At 36.8% G+C, this 21843-nt stretch overlaps 1 protein-coding gene across 1 annotated transcript; it reads right to left on the bottom strand.

Moving 5' to 3' along the window:
- Positions 1 to 5267: 5267 nt before the first annotated feature.
- Positions 5268 to 6203, bottom strand: LOC140519664 (olfactory receptor 2D3-like). Its single transcript, XM_072632946.1, has one exon. It carries the CDS (start codon positions 6201 to 6203, stop codon positions 5268 to 5270), a length of 936 nt encoding a protein of 311 aa, XP_072489047.1.
- Positions 6204 to 21843: the final 15640 nt, after the last annotated feature.

Here is a 21843-nt window from a genome sequence, read left to right as displayed (position 1 = left end):
ATCAATATAGATCATATATGTGTAACAATGCAAAGCACTTTCATAATAGTTATGTTATAACAGACTAACTACATTGCCCTCTATCTTATCCTGTCCTCCATTTATTCTGTTCTTTCCCTTGACCTGTCCTCCCATGATAGTTTTTGCTTCTGATTGTCCCTTTCCCTAATTTGCTATTCCTTCTATTATCTTCCCTCTCCTATCCCTTTCCCCCTTCCCTTTCTGCAGGGTAAAATAGATTTCCATATGCAGTTGAGTGTGTGTTATTCCCTCCTTATACCAAAACCCATGAGAGCAAGTCTCACTATTTCCTTTTATTTCCCTACTCTTCCCCTCCATTGTAAAAGTTTTTTCTTCCCTCTTTTATGGGTGCTACATTACCAGGCAAAGTACCTGGTGATAATTCTATTGCAGCTGAGATTAACATGGTATGGGGACCATTGCTCATACAAAAGGTGACTGAAATTTTCCAGGTTATATGGCAAGAAGAAGTCATGCCCCAGGAATTCAAGGATGCCTCCACTATCCATCTCTATAAAGGTAAGGGGAAAATTGTCCTCATCTGAAAGGAAGAAAAAAAATACCTATTCACCAAGAAAGTAACCATCTATAGTCTTATTTTTCCCTTTTTGGGGGCATTTTCCCAGACAGTTCCTTGACTTTTGAATCCTTTGTCTGGTGGAGAGCATACTAACCTAGGCTTTAGAGGTTTGTGCAGCTGTCCTCTGAGAGATCTCTAGGGACCTGTAAGTTCTCAGTTCCTCCATAGTGGCACAATCGAGGGAGAGGAATTTACTCCTCTCCTGTCCTGTACTCTGGTCTGTGAGCAAACACAAGAATTCTTTTCTGTCCTGTAACTGTGAGAATACCCTCTCCACAACCACCACCAGTTCCAACATCCCAGTCCTCCTCCTCACCCCACATCTGCCCACTCAGGACTGAGACCAAGATCAGCTGCTCAATTCCCCCAGAGTCTTTAGACTGATGACTCCAAAAGTGGAAGCTGCTGCCATCTTGTCAGCTGCTGCCTGGGACCAGGGCTGGGGCTGATCTCCCCTCTCACCCATGTGAAAGAGTTTTCTTCCTAACCTCTGAAGTTGTCTTTGGGGTTTGTGGATTGAGAAATCTGGGAAATGCAGATGCTTCCTGTGATTCTGTGCCTTGAAGCCTGCTATAGTCCTGTCCATGCTGTACACAGCCCACACTGGACTGGGCTCCCCTCTGCACTCAGTGCAATAGGCCTTTCTTGTTGGCCTTCCAGGATCTCTTGGGCTAAAGATTTCTTTCACTATGGCATTTTGTGACTTTGACTGTTTTAGAATTTTTTACGGGTATTTTATGGACAATGAGAGGGGCAGTGGAGAGTTAGAGCAGGTTTGTTTTACTATTCTGCCATCTTGGCTGTGCCTTCCCTTGAATTTTAAATTTATGCAAAAAAACAAGTTTTTCCATAACATATAACAATAGTAAAAAGATTAATAGTAAAAATAAAAATAAATTTTAAATTGAAATAAAATTAAGATAAAAATAATAAATTTGTTTTGTAGAACATGCTATTTAAATATAAACTATACTACTACTCCATGATGGTATTTGGATTTTGTTCTGTTCTCTTCTCTATGTAGCAACATAAATTCTACTCTTTTTGAACTGGTAAAATGAGTCCTCCAGAGCAAAGCTACATCATCCCATCAGGGTCATAGCTGTACCTGGGAAGGACTGTATATGTCATTCTAATGTTTTTGGCCTGAGTCCCTTCTAGGCTGTATTCTAGGCTGTTCCCTTCATTATTAATAGCTGATGTTAATAAGCCAGCCAGACTTATTTAAGGTTTAGGAAGAGAAATTTACTAAAGTAGTATAGTAAGATTTGCTTCATAAGACCTCTCCCCAAAGTCTGAATATATTCTCCCAACATTTTACAAAGCTCAGAAAAATTTTTACTCAAACCTTTTGCATTAATTCAGAGTCAGTTACATGATACAATGAATAAAAAAACCACTAACCTTAGAACCAGGAAAACCTGAATTCAAATCAGGTCTCAGACACTGTTTGTATAACCATGAGAAAGTCACTTACCTTCATCCTGCCTCAGTTTTCTCAACTATAAAATGGAGATAATATTGTACCTACTACGCAGGGTCATTTTGCGAATCAATTCAGATATTTACAAAGAACTTAGCATAGTCCTTGCCACATAGAAGACACTAGATAAATGCTCATCATATAAGTTTCAATTGATATTTAAAAGTTTCATATAATTGTTACACATCAATATGGATAAGAGTTTTGTTTTCTTTTGTAGTTCCTTTCTAATCTCTTCAATTCCATTTTCTTATCTTTATTACAAGTTCTGTTAATTTTGAAATTTTATGTTTTGGTGTGAATACCATCTTTTCTGGTCTCACTTACCCAATAGGTACTTGCAGAAGCAGGTTAGAGTAGCAGAAGTCAACTAAATGAAGGCACCCTCAGTTTTCTAACTCTAAGGTGATGGAGTTTTGAGGACTGTTTTTTAGAAGCTGCCATCCAACGTGCTGCTTTTATTGATGAAAAAGTCAAACGCTACTGCAGGGATGATCCTACTGACATTTCAAGTTCATGCCTCAATAAAACAAATGGGCAAAGTCCAACAAGAGAGGAAATAGTGTTCGGTAAGTCTCAACCACATGAAAGGTTCCCAAAAAAGTGCTATGCACTTAGACTTGGTTTTCAATCTTACCAAGCCAATAGACAAAATTTATCACATGAAAGTAAAATCCACATGAAACTCATAAATAGTTAGATTCATCTGGGTCTCCTTAAAAAGCTAAAAGAAAAAAATGAAAATTTATGAGCTACCATGGTTTACTCTCTAGGCAAAATATTAGATACTAATATCTTAGGGAGAGAAAATTCATTTTGCTTGCTCATGGAAATCCATCATCTTTCTGTAAGGGGTTACATGTCCCTTTATCATTCCTCTGGAATCACAGATAGTTGCTGAATTGATCAAATATTTTAAAAATTTCAATTTTGTCCTTACATACTTTTCTACTACATAAATTATTATTCTAATTCTGTTCATTGTGTTCTTTACTACTGAAGTCAAAAGTCAATAAAGACTTGTTAAGGACTTACTATATACCAAGCCCTATGTTAAGCATGGAGATACAGATACGAAAAAGATATTCCCTGCCCTCAAAGACTTTGTAATCAAATGGAGGAAGATGATGCACAAAAAGAAACTGAAAAGGAGGGACATGGGATGGGTACCCAGCACCAGGGCATTATAGAGAAACTCAGAGATACACCTTTAATACTGTAGCCAATGGGAAAATGAGAAATTCTGAGTTGAGTGCCTTCCTTAAATGTAGATTTTGGACTTCATGAATCAATTTATTAGTCAGAATGGCAGACAATTGTGATGAGATAAAATCCAGGTTTCAGCTGAGACATGTTAGATTCTGTTGCAATCCCTCATTTTAATTCTATGTTGACTTTTTATGTTAGTGTTTTTCTTGTTAGCAACATACTGTTGAATTTTATTTTCTAATCATTTCAACTAGTTCTTACATTTTATGAGTGAGTTCATCCAATTCATTTTCATAATTATATGTATTTCCCTTCATGTATACTCTTATACATTCTACTTACAAATAATTATAATAGATAGCAAACCAGTGAGAGCTTAAACTTTGGAGAATACACAGTACACTTTGCCTCAAATTAAGCCACATAGAGTCTTTGTGACCCACTTTCTGGAGTGTGTAATGAAGAGTCTCCATCACTAGTTCAAAAGCTCACTAAGTATTCGACCATTGCTTACTTTCAGTTGGCTTTTTGTTGTTTTGGGGGCTGGATTTGAATTCAGGTCTGCCTGTGTCCAGGCTCAGCACTCTGTCCACTGAAATACCCAACAATCTTCAAAATATAGCTTTACAAATGTTGATGTGAATATATATATCAATAGTATCGAGGAGATATCGACCTGTCAAATGACACTAGCGAGAGATACTTTTCTGGTGATATTTGGTAGAACACAGTGGATTGAGACTGGAAAAGGATTGTACTAGAACAGATATACTCATGCCCTGGAGATATAATTAAAATGCTGAGAGAAGAGGTAGTGTTACTATGGGCACCCAAAGTGTCATTGGAGTTGAGATTGGAAAAGTGATCTCAGAGCCTTTACGCATTACATAATGAATTCAGTTAAATATGTATTGTTTCTTGACAGGGAAAGCTGACAACATCATACCAAGTTATGTGAGTAGGGCTCAGTGAAATTTAGTATGATCACAGCAGCTACAAGGCTTAGTGGATAAAATTACAGGCCTAGTGTGAGGAATATTTGAATTCAAATCTGACCTCAAACGCTTACTAACTGTGTGACCCTGGGTAGGTCACTTAACCCTATTTCATGCAGTTTTTTCATGTATAAAATGAACAGGAGAAGGACATGGTAAACTACTACAGTATCTTTAACAAGAAAATCCCAGATGTGGTCACAAAGTGTCAGACATGACAAAAATGCCTGAAGAACAATAACAACAAAATCAGTATATACTTTTCAAATGATTTTTATGTAAGTTTCTTATTTTCTAGCATAGGATCCAAACAGATATTTCAGGAAGCTAAAGAGCCCAAGGAGAACACTAGTTACAAAGGTGGTTAGTGACTAAAACAAAGATATCAGGGCACTTTCCTTGGGTGGCAAAACTACAGGGCACTGGCAGCACTTATACTCAAAAAACTGAAATTAACACTATTATAGGACTTACCACATAGATTCTATATCCCTACCATCAATTATTCAGGTAAGCTCCTCCCTCATCATCTACTACACCCTGTGTCTTCTTACTGCTCCTTCTCAAAAAAACAAAACTAACTCTTCTCTTGGAAAATGGTATTCCCACCCAAATCCTTCACCCATAAGTAAATGGTCTCAATCTCCATAACAGTAGCTACGATCCTGTCAGTTATTGTAATCGTGATTTAAATCTAGTACAATAATTTTCAATATACCAAGTGAAGTGCTGTGTGAATGAAACCTTTGGTAATTTAGGTAAATTAAAACTATTTCTTTTCTTTTTTATGAGAAAAATATGGAGTGATGCAGGAGAGAGTTCAGATGGTTCCTAAAGTAACAAGAGAAAATATTGAATGGAAATGATAGGATAAGGTTCCAGACATAAAAAGAGACAAACTAGGAAATGATGAAAGGAACAAGGAGGCTGTTTGGGCTCAAGTTTTCCTCATATAGACTCAGAGATGAGATATGTGGAATTAAGCACCTTCAGGTTTCCCCAAAAGTTTTCTCAGGGCCATTTGCACCTCCTTGTTCCTGAAGCTATAGATGAGAGGGTTGAGGGCAGGTGTGAAAGTCACATAAAACATTGAAGCAATCTTATTGTGTTCTGGAGAAGACAGAGACTGAGGCTTCATGTAAACGAATATTGAATTCCCATAAAATAGGATGACAACCAGAAGGTGGGAAGAGCAAGTAGAGAAGGCTTTCCTGCGTCCCTGGGCAGAGCGAATTCTCAGGACAGCAACGATGATGTGTGCATAGGAAAGGATGATGAATGTGACAGGGCAGAAAAGGGTAAAAATACAGAAGACCTGCACCACCAATTCTGCCTGACTTGTGTCAGTACAAGACAGATGCATCAGGGCAGGCATTTCACAAAAGAAATGATTAATAACATTATCTTGGCAGAAGGTAAGCTGGAATGTGGCGACTGTATCCACTGTGGATATTATAAAGCCTCCCAACCATGACCCAGCAGCCAGGATCCTACAAAGCCCCCAGTTCATTGAGATTAAGTACCTTAAGGGTTCTCGAATGGCCACAAAGCGGTCATAGGCCATCACTGAGAGAAGGAAGCACTCTGAAATGCCGAAGGTCAGAGATGTGTAGACCTGTATGACACAGCAAGAGTAAGAGATGGACTTTCTTTGTGCAAAGAAATGGACCAGCATCTGTGGAAACACACAGGATGTGAAACATATTTCAATACTGGATAAATTAGTGAGGAAGAAGTACATAGGTGTGTGGAGGCGTGAATCCCTCAAAATCAGCAGCACAATGAGCAGGTTCCCCATCAAGATCAGCAGGTAGATCATGAGGAAGAGGAGGAAGAGGAGCAGCTGGAGCTCAGGCTGACTGGAGAGGCCAAGAAAGATGAACTCAGTCACTGAAGTGAGGTTGGTGTTCTCCATATTGCTTATGGGTCTACTGAAAGAATATTAAGAGTTAGAGCTACAAAGTCTTTTATATTCTTGCTTTCCTCTTGCTGGAACTATTGGAATGACATATAAGGACTTTTAGGTCATATGAATGTATCCTGTTGTGATTACAAATAACTTTATTCCAATTATTTCACATCATGCTCATTGTAACTGAGCAGCTCCAGCAGGATATTGATATATTATCATCTCAACTTTTTTATATTAGATATTGAGTCAGAAAAACTGTGACTTTTTTATAATCTTATTTAATATTTTTTTACTTTTAGCAATTTCATGGAAACACAATTTTGATATCCTTTTTTTTCAAATTTTGAGTTCCACTACTTTTCCCTCACTCTCTAACCCCTCCCAATGTGAAGGCAATCAATTTCACAGAGGTTATTCATGTATAGTCATGCAAAACATATTTCCATGTAAGCCATCTCTGAAAGAAAACAGAGACAAAAAAAAAAAGAAATAGAAGATATCTTTGATCTACATTCAAGATCTACCAGTTGTTTTTCTACAGTTTAACAGCATCAATCATCATGAGTCCTAATAAATTTTCTTGCATCATTGTTTTGCTGAGAATAGCTTAGGTATTCATAATACATCATCATACAATAATGTTGTTATTATGTGCAATGGCCTCCTGGTTTTACACATTTCACTTTCCATCAGTACATGCAAGCCTTTCCAGGTTTTTCATGAGAGCATTCTGTTCATCATTTCCTGAAGCACATTGGTATTTTGTGCTTTATATCATGTACAACATAGACATATACAACAATATTTTCAACCAATTCCCAAATTTTGCAGTTCTTTTCCACCCTTAATAGAACTAATATAAGTATTTTTGTACACATAGGTCTTTTTCCTTCTTGTTTTTTTTATATTTTTGTGATACAGATTTAGTGGTGGTACTGCTTGATCAAAGGACATGCATGGTTTTATAGAACTTTGGGCATAATTCAAAATTTTTCTCCAGAAAAGTTGAATCCCTATACAACTTCACCAATAGTACATTAGTGTTTTCATCTGTCCATATCTCCTCCAATATTGGTCATTTTCTTTTCTGTCATATTAACCAATATGACAAGTGTGAGCTGGTAGCTCAGAGTGGTATTACTTTACATTTCTCTCTTTAATACTGATTTAGAACATTTCATATGACTATAGATATCTTTTTTACTTTGTCTGAAAGCTACCTATTCATTACTTTTGACCATATATCAATTGAGAAATGGCTCTTATACTTTGACTTCACTTTTTCTGTGTTTGAGAAACAAAGTCTTTGTCATAGAAGCTTACTGTAAAAAAATTTTTTCAGGTAATAATTACTTACTATGTGTCTTCTACGATCTTATTTCCTCCCATTTCTCATTCTCTCTCTCTCTCTCTCTCTCTCTCTCTCTCTCTCTCTCTCTCTCTCTCTCTCTCTCTCTCTCTCTCTCTCTCTCTCTCTTTCTGCTTTTACCCTGTGCATTCCCAAAACAGTTTTGCTTCTGCCTTTTGCCTCTCCGAAACTGCCTTCCCAACCTTCTCATCCTTTTCTACACTGCTGTATAGTGAGATAGATTTCTACACCCAACAGTGTGGATATTATAGCCTCTTTGAATCAATTCCAACAGGAGCAAGTAAAGTTCAAGTGCTCCCCTCCCTGCTTCCCCCATTTCCCCCTCCACTCTCAAATCTCTTTCAGACAAATTTTACGTCTGATAACTTACCTCATTTTAGCTCTCCCTTTCCCATTCTCCCACTCCTTTCTTCTTTCTCATCTCTTAATTATACTTTTAGATAAACATACCATCGTATTCAAATCATACCTCTGCATTCTATGCCTACTCCTATAGTAGTCACTATAGAAATAGATGCTTGCTCCCAGGTCTGCCATTCACCATCACATGAAAAATTCACCACTTGGTCACTGGTTTTGTTTCTGAAATCTTTCATCTCTTTGAGCTGCCTGATCTCCTCCAAACCTGCACTTACTATTTCTGACCAGAAGTTTCCAGTTACTCCCCTCTACAAAGAAGGCTGTTTTGGTCTAGGTCAATAGTTTATATGGGAACAGAAGAAAAGAATCAGCCTTACAGACTAAAGAAGTAACGGCATTTCAACAACACACAGTAGGCACTTAGTAAATATTTATTGGATTGAATTATGAGATTTACAAAACAGAATGACTGGGAACAAGGATAGATCAAATATGACAATTTCATTTCCCGCAGGGTTAAATGTACTACCTTCCTACATAAAACTTAGAATTACACAGCAATAGATTCTGAACATCTCAAAAGGGTACTACTTCCTTAGAACCTATAAGTGCCATCTGAAACTTGACATTGACATTTAATTTATGTTGCTGTTGAGAATTTTTCTGTTAGGAATTGTATGAGCCTTTAGCTATCACATATAATGAATTTTCATCATATTTTTCAAATGGAGACTCAGAATTTGAAAATTGGAAAGAAGCTTAGAGGTCATTGATTCCATCTGTTTTTTTCTATAGGTGAAAATGCCAAGTCCATGAGCATCTTTCTTGAAATATTTTCTCCCCCTCCTATTAATCACTGTGTAAAATCCAAAAGTTAGGGGAGGCAGGAAAGTGTTATGCTCCACAGTACTGTATCTTGGACACAAATTCCTTCATAAAATCTCTGAGCCAGGAGGAGCCTCAGAGAAATCCCCTTTATAACATCCAGGATGTATTTAAAGATCTATACTAAAGGATAATCCATAATTCCCAGGGCAGGTGATTTCACTCATGAGCCACTATATTTTTTAGGAAGTCTTCTCTTATAGAAAGCAAAAAAATCACAATTTTGCACATTTCTCCGAGTTCAAGACTCTAGGTGTAAACAGAAACAAATTTAACTCTTCCTCTATGGGGCACTTCCACAAAGTCTTAAAAACAGCTATTATAATTCCCACATTTTTCTTCCTTACTTCTGTCAATCAATTCTCCTAAGGTCTGTCCTCTTATCATGCTGATGGCCCTATCGCATAGACAAAAAACATTTTGTAAATGTCATTTAAAAATATGATTCCCAAAATTTGACACAATATTCTACCCATGTTCTGCCCATGACAAAGTACAGTGGAACTATTAAATCACTTGTTCTGGTTTCTCTATAGCTTTCCACCCACATATATGGCCACCATGCTATATCAAGTCCTCATCAAGTCTTTCACTTACTACAGCAAATAATTGAACTTCCTACCTCCACTGTCTCCCATCTAGAATCCATGTTCCACAAGCCCATCAAATTTGTATTTTTAAATAGTTTTTTCAATTGTATGTACAGACATTTTTAATATTAACGTTTAATAAAAATTTCAGTTTCAACATTCCTCCCTCTCTCCCTGCCTTCCCCAATCCCCACGAAAGTAAGCCATTTGAAATGGGTTATATATGTGCAATCAAATTTATATTCTTAATGGACATACCTGACTGCACTGATATTCTACACATTAGATTTCAGTGACTTGTTGTCTCCAGAATAAAATGCAAAGTTTTAACATGGCAATCCTTTACAACCTGATTCCAACCTATCTTTTTAAACTGATTCACCCTAACTCCCCTTCTGTCAGTCTGTGTCCCCCACATATGGAAATGTAGGGACTAGATGAGAGGTAATGGGGCAAAGTCATAACAGTAATGTTAACAATTAACAATGAATGTCATTTTATAGTGCTTCAAGGTGCGCAACATTTTTTCATGCATCATCTCATTTGATCCTCATATGAACAAGCTAAGTAGGCTGAGAGGTGTTAAGTTTTTGGCCCAGGAGAACCAATTATTTATTGCCTGAGGCAAGACTGATAAACAAGTCTTCTTCACTCCAGGTTCAGTGTTCTATCTATTATGTCATCTGACCAAGAGGAATAAAAGAAGGGAATAGTCTGAGTTACGAAGACATGGATTTTAATCTGCCTCTGACACTGACTAACTGTGATTGTGGGCAAGACATTTAAACTCTAAGTGTCAGTTTCTGCATCTGTAACATAAGAGGTAAGAACTTAAGTTCCTATATCACAGGCTGATGGTAAAGATCAAATGAGAAGCTTAATATAAAGGACTTCACAAACTTTAAACCACTATACAAGTAACAGTTATTGTTATCATTATTACCACCTGAAAGTGATAAGGTGGAGAGATTCCTGAATGTGATTGCTGACTGGAATAGATTAAGTACCTTCCAATTCAGAGATTGTCTAAATCTCATGAATATATGAGAAATTGCAAATCAGAACAAGATGATATGAATACCTTGCTGTATACATGAATTCATCACACAGTTCCTTCGACAACTGAACTCTACACATATTTTTAAAAATTCTCCTTCGAAAGTAAAATGCCAGTTACACTTTTAGTATATGTTTAGCTACACTGGTCTCGCTACTATCCAAAAACCAATGGCAATGACCTGAACCTTGCAGGTATGAGCCAACACACTTAGAAAGATTGGTGAAGCATTTTGTACTTCCTCAATAAATCTTCAGTTCTACTGCTAAAAGATGTTCCATCCATACCCCTTATTTATGAACCTGACACAGCAGAACTTCTACACTGTTGGTCAATCTGGTCTTGTTTGAACAGCCATGAGTTAATCCATTCAAAGCCTTTTGGGGGAAAAGAGAAGAAAGTTATTAATCCTTTTAAATAGCTCTTCATTGATTCCTTTCCCAAACTTCCAGCATGTGAGCTTGTACCCTGTGAAAAAATAAGATTCCAAGGACAGGATGCAAATCAGTGTAGGCATTGATAGTGCAAATTATATCTGACAATATAATTAAGGATGAAAATATCACCAACATTAACCCTTTCCTGACTTAGTCAAAGAGTAATTTGTAAAAGAATTGGGTATCATAAGATCGTAAATTTAGAGGTGAAGGGGACTTTTGATGTCATTAAATCCGGCCTCATCACTTTACAAATGAAAAGTTGAGTACCAGAGAGGCTGCACGATTTGTCCAAGTCTCCAAAGCTTCTAAGTATTTGAGGTAGGATTTAAAGCCAAATCTCTGTGTTTAGCTTCTTATCCACATTATTCTTCAGAATACGGTAGTGTTTGTAGAAATCTCCCCACTTGGTGATAATTCGCCAGGCATTCTGACACTACTGAGTCAGGGGATGCAAGGGAGAAAACATTTACACTGTTTAGGAGCCTATGGGATCTGATCCCTATAACTCTTCCTTGGCAAGAAGGGATTTAATTAATCTCTCTCTCTCTCTCTCTCTCTCTCTCTCTCTCTCTCTCTCTCTCTCTCTCTCTCTCTCTCTATCTCTCTCTCTCTCTCTCTCTCTCTCTCTTACCTTTATTCTCCTGAGTCATATATCATAACTAAGGAAACAGTGTTGTCTTCTGGGAATTTCACGACTTGTATCATTGGAATTCCTAGGGGGATACACTCAGAGACTCTATTTCAGACAGTCCTTGAGGTTATTCAATTCCTGCCCCTACCCCTGCCCAGGGTCATGTGATACCTCTTCCTCTTGGAATAACTTCAGTCTTTATCTGGAGATGTCAAGAATAGCTGACTGCCTTCATGTCTTAACAGCACTATTTCTTTCCCCACAATGAATTTGAACACGTATTTGGGTTAAGCCCTATTAATTTATCCGTATATTTTTTCTCTTTGCCTTTTGTGTGATGAACCCTCCAGTATTTGTTATCTCTCATGATCATTCTGAAGTCTATCTCTGTCAAACAAGTGTATCTCGTGGTCTTTCCCATGCATGCCAATCTCATTCCCACCTTTCAATCTTTTCTTTGACTATTCCTCCTCTTATCTGGAGGAATCAGATCCCATAGGTTTCCAAGCAGAGTAAATATTGCCTACCTTCCCATTCTTCTCCATCGTTTTAAACTTTTTTTATATTTCAAGAACGAGCTTGTTTCTAAAGTGTTGAAATTAATGTGGAATAAAAGAAAACATATTGTATTTCATAGAAAGTTATGTTTTCAGTTACCATTTTCTTTGTCTATACTTTGTACAATAAAATGTGCATATTTGTCAATGCCTAAGTTCACAATATAAAAGAAAAATAATATTTTAAAAGAATGTCAATGGACCCTTGGCTTTACCTTTCATTTTTTTTTTAAGTTTTGGTTTTAACCAACAGGAAAGAAATAAGGCATATCTCAATACCCATGATAATAGAAAAAGATTGTACTTGAAAATGCAAGTATTTACTACGTATATTTTACTTTCCTTCAACACAAATTAAAAATTCAAGATGTAATTATTGTTCTTTTAATTTTTGATTTTTATATGTAGGCCATAAAACAAGTTTTCCATAACATAGTACAATAGTAAAAAGATTAATATTAAAATAAAAAACAAATTTAAATAAAAGAATAAATTTATTTTGAACCACTTGCTATTTAAGTAAGAGGTAACTTTTCTAACTATGCTACTTCTCCGTGATGGGTTTTACTGTTGTTTTTCTGTTTTCTTCTTTATGTGCCCCATATTTTCTACTCCTTTAGCACTGGCAAAATGAGTCCTCCTGAGCAAAACTCCATCTTCCCATCAGGGTCATGGCTGTACTTGGGAAGGGTTGTTTGTGTTATTCTAATGTTATTGGCCTGAGTCCTTATTCTAGGCTCTTCCCTTCATTATTAATAGTTGATGTTAATGAATCAGTCAGACTTATGTGTGCTCCAGGAAGAGATATTTGCTAAGGTCATATAATACAGTAAGAGTTGTTTCATAATGCCTCTCCCTAAAGTCTAAATACTTTCTCCCAACACTGTGTAGAGCTCACAGAAATATTGACTCAAGCTTAGAAAGTACATAGGGTAAAATCCTTTAGTTGTAGGAGTTCGTCTTCCACTTCTTGAGAATCTCAAGAAGTTCTCTCAATTGTGAAGTAGGTTCTTTGTGAGATGACTTGTCTATGCAGGAATCTGCTTTCTCAAATGATATCTAGTCTCTTCTCAGCTCCTAAAGCAAATATTGGTACCAGCTACTGCCGACCTGGGGTGATGGTGCCAGGATGCCCATACAAAGATGAGATGCTCAGAATCTTCATGACCCTTTAATGTCTTCAAGGTTACTTTTTGCATTAATTTGGAGGCAGTTACCTGGCGCAATGAACAAACCACTGACCTTAGAATCAGGACAACCTGAATTTGAATCCAGTGTCAGATACTAGTTGTATGACCCTGAGAACGTCACTGACCTGTCTCAGTTTACTCAACTATAAAATGGGGATAATATTGTGCCTACCTGCCAGGATTGTTGTGAAAATCAGTTGAGATATTTACAAAGAACTGAGAATAGTCACTGCCACATTGTAGACATTTGATAAATGCTCATCCTATTCTATGATTCTCTCCTAAATTTTGCTGTAACTATACAGAAATACTGTTGGTTTGTGATTCTATTTTCATCCTCAAATTCTACTGAAACTATTGTTTTGATTGGTTTCTTTTTTTAAATACGTTTTCAGTGTTCTACAATCACTTTCACATATCTTAGATTTTTCACCTCCCTAACCCCCTTCCCGCATACCTCCCCACTCCCTCCCTGAGACGGCATACAGTACTATAAAATGCATTTTCACCTTAGTCATGTTGCATAGAAAAATTTAAATGAATGGGAGAAATCATAAAACAAATTAAAACAAAATACAAAAGAAAATGGTGTGCTTCATTCTGCTATCAAATTCCATAGTTCTTTCCTGGGATGTGGAAGGCATTTTGCCTTAAGAGGCCATTGGGAATTATTTAATAATTTTTTTATTGCATTGCAATGAAGTACTAAGTCCACCAGAAAAATTTCTTGTACAATGTGGTTGTTGTGGTATACAAAGTTCTCCTAGTTCTGCTCTTTTCATTCAACATCAGTTCATATGAGTCTTTCTAGCCCTCTCTGAAGTCTTCCTGTTCATCATTTCTTATAGCATAGTAGTATTCCATTATATTCATATACCATAATTTATTCAGCCACTCCATAATTGATGGACATTCCCTTGATTTCCAGTTTTTGACCACCACAAAGACAGCTGCTATAAATATTTTTGTACATGTGAGACTCTTTTCCATTTTTATAATCTTTTGGGGATACAGTCCTAGAAGCAGTATTGCTCAGTCAAAGGGTGTGTGCATTTTGTAGTCTTTTGGGCATAGTTCCAAATTGCTCTCCAGAATGATTGGATCAGCTCACAGTTCCACCAACAATAAATTAGTGTTCCAATTCTCCCACATCTTCTCCAACATTTATCATCGTCCTGTTTCATCATGTTAACCAATCTGATAGGTTTGATGTGATATCTCAGAGTTGTTTTGATTTGCATCCCTCTAATCAATACTGATTTAGAGCATTTTTTCATATGACTATAGATAGCTTTAATTCCTTCCTCTGAAAACTGCCTGTTCGTATTCTTTGACCAATTTATCAATTGGAGAATGATTTGTATTTTTGTACATTTGGCTCAGTTCTATGTATATTTTAGAGATGAGGCCTTTATTACAGACACTAGTTATGAAACTTCTTTCCCAGTTTTCTGCTTCCCTCCTATTCTTGGTTACATTGGGTTGGGCTGTGCAAAATCTTTTCAGTTTAATGTAATCAAAATTATGCATTTTGCATTCATAATGCTTTCTATCTCTTCTTTAGTCAAAATTTCTTCCCTTCTCTGTAAATCTCATAAATACACTATTCTTTGATCCAATAAATTGTTTATATTATCAATATTTTTACCTAGATCATATACTCATTTGGACTTTATTCTTGTGTGCAGTGTCAGGCATTGGTCTATACCTAGTTTCTGTCACACTGTTATCCAGGTTTCCCAGCAGTTTTTTGTGAAACAGTGAGTTCTTACCAAAGAAACTGGGGTCCTTGAGTTCATCAAACAGTAGATTGCTATATTAATTGACCACCATGTCTTCAGTGCCTAACACATTCCACTGGTCTACCATTCTATTTTTTAGGCAGTACCAAGTGGTTTTCAAGATTGCTGCTTTATAATACAATTTAAGATCTGGTAGAGCCAGGCCACCTTCTCTACCATTTCTTTTCATTAGTTCCCTTGATATTCTAGATCTTTTCTTCTTCCAGATGAATTTTGTTATTATTTTTTCTAGCTCTGCAAAATAATTATCTGATAATTTGATTGGTATGGCACTGAATAAGTAAACTAATTTAGGTAGAATTGTGATTTTTATTATTCTGGCTCACCCTACAGGAGCAACTGATGTTTTTCCACTTTCTTAGATCTGACCTTGTGCGAATAGTGTTTTGTAATTGTTTCCATATAGTCCCTGGATTTTTTTTGGCAGGTAGACTCCCAAATATTTTATAGTGTCTACCTTAGCTTTAAATGGGATTTCTCTTTCTCTCTCTTATTGTTGGACTTTGCTAATAATATATAGAAATGCAGAAGATTTGTGTGGCTTCATTTTGTAACCTGCAACTTTGCCAAAATTGATTATCACTTCAAGTAAGTTTTTATTTGAATCTCTGCGATTTTCTAAGTATAACATCATATCATCTGCAAAGAGTGATAACTTAGTTTCTTCTTTGCCTGTTCTAATTGTTTCCATTTCTTTTTCTTCTCTCATTGCTATAGCAAACACTTCTATTACCATATTAAATAATAGTGGTGATAATGGACATGTTTTTTTGACCCCTGATTTTATTGGAAATGCATTTAGCTTATCTCTATTACATATAATGCTTGTGGAAGGGTTTAGATAGATGCTATTTTATTAGTATTATTCTATGGAAAGTTCCATTTATTCCTATGCTCTGCAGTGTTTTCAATGGGAATGGGTGTTGTATTTTGTTAATAGATTTTTCTGCATGTATTGAAATAATCATGCAGTTTCTGTTAGTTTAGTTGTTGATATGATCAATAATGCTAATAGTTTTCCTAATATTGAACCAGCTCTATATTCTTGGTATAAATCCTACTTGATCATAATGTATTATTTTCATGATAAATTGCTCTATTCTTTTTGTTAAAATCTTATTTAAAATTTTTACATCTATATTCATTAGAGAAAGTGGTCCATAACTTTCTCTGTTGTGGCTCTTCCTGGTTTAGGTATCAAAACCATATTTGTATCATAAAAAGGATTTGGGAGGAGTCCTTCTTCCCCAGTTTCCAAAATAGTCTACATACTTTAAATGATTGATAGAATTCACTTGTTAATCCATGTGGCCCTGGAGATTTTTCCTAGGGAGTTCACTTATGGCTTGTTCAATTTCTTTTTCTGAGATGGGGTTATTTAAGTATTCAACTTCCTCTTCTGATAATCAGTGCAATTTATATTTTTTCGAATAATCATCCTTCTCATTTAGATTGTTGAATTTATCAGCATACAGTTGGGCAAAGTACTTTCTAACTATTGTTTTAATTTCCTCCACACTGGAGGTGAGTTTACCTTTTTGATATTGGTAATTTGATTTTCCGCTTTCTTTTTTTTAATCAAATTGACGAAGGGTTTATCAATTTTATTGTTTTTTTTTCATAAAACCAACTTTTAGTTTTATTTATTATTTCAATAGTTTTTTTAACTTCCATTTTATTAAACTCTCCTTTGGATTTCAATTTTTCTAACTTGGCATTCACTTGGGGATTTTCAATTTGATTTTTTCTAGCTTTTTCAGCTGCATGCCCAATTCATTGATCTCCTCTTTCTCAGTTTTATTCATGTAGACATTCAATGATATTAAGCTTCCCCTAAGAACTTCTTCTGCAGTGTCCCATAAGATTTGCTAGGTTGGCTCATTATTGTAATTCTCTTGAATGAAGTTGGTGATTGTTTCTATGATTTGCTTTTTAACCCACTCCTTATTTAGGATTAGATTATTTAGTTCCCAATTAATTTTTGGTTTATTTTTCCATGGCTTTATATTGCATATATTTTTTATTGCATTATGATCTGAGAAGGATGCATTGACCATCTCTGCATTTCTGCACTGGACTGTGAGGTTTTTATGCCCTACTACATGGTCATGTTTTTTCTATGTGCCATGTACCCATGAGAAAAAGGTATATTTCTTTCTATTCCCATTCAGTTTGCTCCAGAGATCTATCATATCTATCTTATCCAGAGTTTTATTCACTGCCTTAACTTCTTTCTTGTTTATTTTGAAGTTAGATTTATCAAGTTCAGAGAGGGAGAGATTGAGGTCCCCCACTGGTATAGTTTTTCTGTTTTTTCCTGTAACTCCCTTAGCTTCTCTTCTTAGAATTTGATGCTATACCACTTGGAGCATATGTTTAGGAATGATATTGCTTAGCGGTCTATGGTGCCTTTTAGCAGGATATAATTTCCTTCCTTATCTCTTTTGATTACATCTATTTCGGCTTTTGCTTTGTCTGAGATTAGGATTGCTATCCCTGCTTTTTTTGCATCAGCTTAAGCACAATATATAAACACTGTGCCTTTAGCCTGTGTGTTTTCCCCCATTTAAAATGTGTTTCTTGAAAACAACATATTGTTGGATGATGGTTTTTAATCCATTTTACCATCCATCGTCATTTTACGGGAGAGTTCATCCCATTCACATACACAGTTATAAATACTACCTGTGTCTTTCCTTCTATCCCCTCTCCCCCCATTTATGCTTTTAGTTCTCCATTCCCCCTTCCCCTACACAATAGCATTTAATTATTGACCACTGCCTCCCTCAGTCTTCCCTTCCTTCTTTCATCCCCCCTCCCTGTTACTCCCTTTTCCCCTTATTACTTCTTCCCTCCTTATAGTCTGCCATCCCATTTCTTTCCCCCTTCCCCTCCTACTGCCTATAGAGCTAGTTAGATTTTTATTCTTAAGTGGGTTTGTTATTCCCCCTTTGAACCAAATCAGATGAGAGTAAATCTCAAACAATACTCATCTCCCTTCCCTCTTTCCCTCTACTGTAATATACTTTTCTGCCTTTTCCTATGATGTAATTTACCATTTTCTGCTTCCTCCTTTTTACATCTCCTATCACGACCCCTTCGCACCCTTAAGTCACATTTTTATCATCACCTCATTTACTTTGTACTCACTCCCTCTATCTGTGTGTATCCCTTTTATATATCATGATAAATATATCATTGTCAAGATTACCAAGTATCATCTTCCCTTGTAGTGATGTAAACAGTTTTCCCATATTGAATAGCAAGTTTTTTTTCCCGTTTCCCTTTTTTCTGCCTCTCTTGAGACTTGTGTTAGAAGGTAAAATTTTCTATTGAGTACTGGTCTTTCCATCAGGAAGGTCTGGAAATACCTTATTTCACTGAATGTCCATCTCCTTGCTTGAAGTATTATGTTCAGCTATTCTGGATAGTTGATCCTTGGTTGTAGACACAGCTCCTTTGCCTTCCAGAATATCATATTCCAATTACTTTGATCTTTTAATGTAGAAACTGCAAGATCCTGTGTGATCCTGACTGTAGTTCCTTCATATTTGAAAGGTTTTTTTCTGGCTGCCTACAGTATTTTCTCCTTCACTTGATAGTTCTGGAATTTGGCAATGATATTCCTTGATGTTTTCAGTTTGGAATCCCTTTAGGGAGGTGAACGGTATATTCTTTGGAAGACTTTTGCCTTCTGAATCTAGGAGTTCTGGGCAGTATTCCTTGACGATTTCTTGGAAGATATTATCTAGGCTCTTTTTTTCATCATGGCTTTCTTTTAGACCAGTAACTCTTAGATTGGTTTCTAAGTCAATCTTAGAGGATTTTTTAAAGTAATATATGATGATTTCAGCTGAAAGATAGTTCCATTTCTCTTTCACTTATATTTTTGAATCCTCCCTTATCGCTGTCACTAGCACTTCCAGAGTTATGTGAAATAATGGAAGGGAAAGAGGACATGCTTCCTTTATTCCTTTCTTCACTGGAAAAGCTCATTTTGCCATTGCACATGATTTTACCTTTTGGATTAAGACAGATACTTTCATCACATCAATAGAAAGGTCTTACTGTTCATGTGCTTTGGATGACTTTAACATAAACAAATATACGTTTATAAAGTCTTTTGCGAAATCTATTGATACAATCATTTACTGTTTGCTATTTGGGGTTTAATATGACAATGTTAAATGTATTCCTATGGAAGCATCCTTGCTTCTTTGATGTAAATACAACTTGAATGCAATAGATGACTTTATGGACAAATTACTAATTTTTACAGGACTTTTATTTTAAAAATTAATTCGGAGGGGGGGGGGGTGGAGCCAAGATGGTGGACTAGAAAAACACACTTGTGCAGGGTCTCTCCTCAGAGTCCATAAAATACCTGTAGAGAGGGACTCTCAACAAATTTTGGAGCAGCAGAAGTGGAGAATAACAGAGTGGAGAAGATTTCCAGCCCACGGTGACCTGAAAGGCCCATGGAAATGTTGGTTGCACTGGACGCAGAGCCTAGCATAGAGCCCAGCCCAGCCCTGGCCAAGCAGCGAGATGAGACTCCAGGAGGAGAACACCTCAGGGGCAGAATCTCCAGTCCCAGCAGCACGTCCTCAGATCCCTCAACCCACAGGCACCAAAGGTCAGTGACGGGGTTTTATCAGCTAGCCAGGAAGGGAGAAGGGTCTTCCGATAACTCCAGCAGCAGGCAGCGGCCACAGAGGCAGCACAGCAGTCCATATGGAAGCTCCATTGTTGGAGTGTAAAAACCCCTGGGGGCACTGAAGACCTGAGTCTTACCTCAGTCCTGGGTGGAGGCTCTGGCCAACCTGGTCTTTTTCTCACACTGAATGGCGGCCCTGCCCATCCAGCTTATCTGAAAACCAGCCCCAGTGCTGACTTAGCAGCACTGGAGGCCAGGCGGCTGTGGAGAGGTAATTGCTAAGATTCTGGGCATAAAAATACCTCTCTGCATCCAGACCAATACATGCTTGATCATGCCACCTTGGAGGAACTGAGATCTCACAGATTCCCAGAGTATACCCTACTCTTAACAAAGGACCCAAAAGTCAAGTAACTGGTTGAGAAAATGCCCAAAAAAAGGGGAAAAAAACAAGACCACGGAAGGTTACTTTCTTGGTGAACAGATATCTCCTCCCATCCTTTTGGATGAGGAAGAACAATGCTACCATCAGGGAAAGACACAGAAGTCAAGGCTTCTGTATCCCAAACATCCAAAATAAATATTCAATGGGCTCAGGGCATGGAAGAGCTCAAAAAGGAATGTGAAAATCAAGTTAGAGAGGTGGAGGAAAAACTGCGAAGAGAAATGAGAGAGATGCAAGAAAAGCATGAAAAGTAGGTCAACACCTTGCTAAAGGAGACCCAAAAAAAATGCTGAAGAAAATAACACCTTGAAAAATAGGTCAACTCAATTGGCAAAAGAGGGTCAAAAAGCCAATGAAGAGAAGAATGCTTTAAAAAGCAGAATTAGCTGAATGGAAAAGGAGGTCCAAAAGCTCACTGAAGAAAATGGTTCTTTAAAAATTAGGATGGAATAGATGGAGGCTAATGACTTTATGAGAAACAAAGAAATCACAAAACAAAACCAAAAGAATGAAAAAATGGAAGATAATGTGAAATATATCATTGGAAAAACAACTGACCTGGAAAATAGATCCAGGAGAGACAATTTAAAAATTGTGGGACTACCTGAAAGCCATGATCAAAAAAAGAACCTAGACATCATCTCTCAAGAAATTATCAAAGAAAACTGCCCTGATATTCTAGAACCAGAGGGCAAAATAAATATTGAAATAATCCACTGATCACCCCCTGAAAGAGATCCAAAAAGAGAAACTCCTAGGAACAGTGTGGCCAAATTCCAGAGTTCCCAGGTCAAGGAGAAAATATTGCAAGCAGCTAGAAAGAAACAATTCAAGTATTGTGGAAATACAATCAGGATAACACAAGATCCAGCAGCTTCTACATTAAGGGATCGAAGGGCATGGAATAGGATATTCCAGAAGTCAAAGGAACTAAGACTAAAACCAAGAATCACCTACCTAGCAAAACTGAGTATAATACTTCAGGGGAAACAATGGTCTTTCAATGAAATTGAGGACTTTCAAGCATTCTTGATGAAAAGACCAGAGCTGAAAAGAAAATTTGACCTTCAAACACAAGAATGAAGAGAAGCATGAAAAGGTAAACAGCAAAGAGAAGTAATAAGGGGCTTACTAAAGTTGAACTGTTTACATTCCTACATAGAAAGACAATATTTGTAATTCTTGAAACTTTTCAGTATATGGGCAGTTGGTGGGATTACACACACACACATGCACACGCACAAGCACACACACATAGAGACAGAGTGCACAGAGTGAATTAAATAGGATGGAATCATATCTTAAAAAAATGAAATTAAGTGGTCAGAGAAAGTAATATGTTGGGAGGAGAAAGGAAGAAATGGAATGGGGCAAATTATCTCTCATAAAACAGGCAAGCAAAAGAATTTTCAGTGGAAGGAAAAAGAGGGGAGGTGAGAGAAAAATATGAAGCTTACTCTCATCATATTCGACTAAAGGAAGGAATAAAATGCACACTCATTTTGGTATGAATACCTATCTTATAATTCAGAAAAGTGGGGGAGAAGGGGATAAGCGGGAGGGGTGGATGGTGGAAAGTAGGGCAGTGGGAGTAGGGAGCAATTTAAAGTCAACACTCTTGAGGAGGGACAGTATCAAAAGAGAGAATAGAAGCAATGGG

Source organism: Notamacropus eugenii, chromosome 1, assembly GCF_028372415.1.
Source record: "Notamacropus eugenii isolate mMacEug1 chromosome 1, mMacEug1.pri_v2, whole genome shotgun sequence".
NCBI classification, from domain to species: domain Eukaryota; kingdom Metazoa; phylum Chordata; class Mammalia; order Diprotodontia; family Macropodidae; genus Notamacropus; species Notamacropus eugenii.
This window is presented reverse-complemented; position numbering and strand designations above follow the sequence as displayed.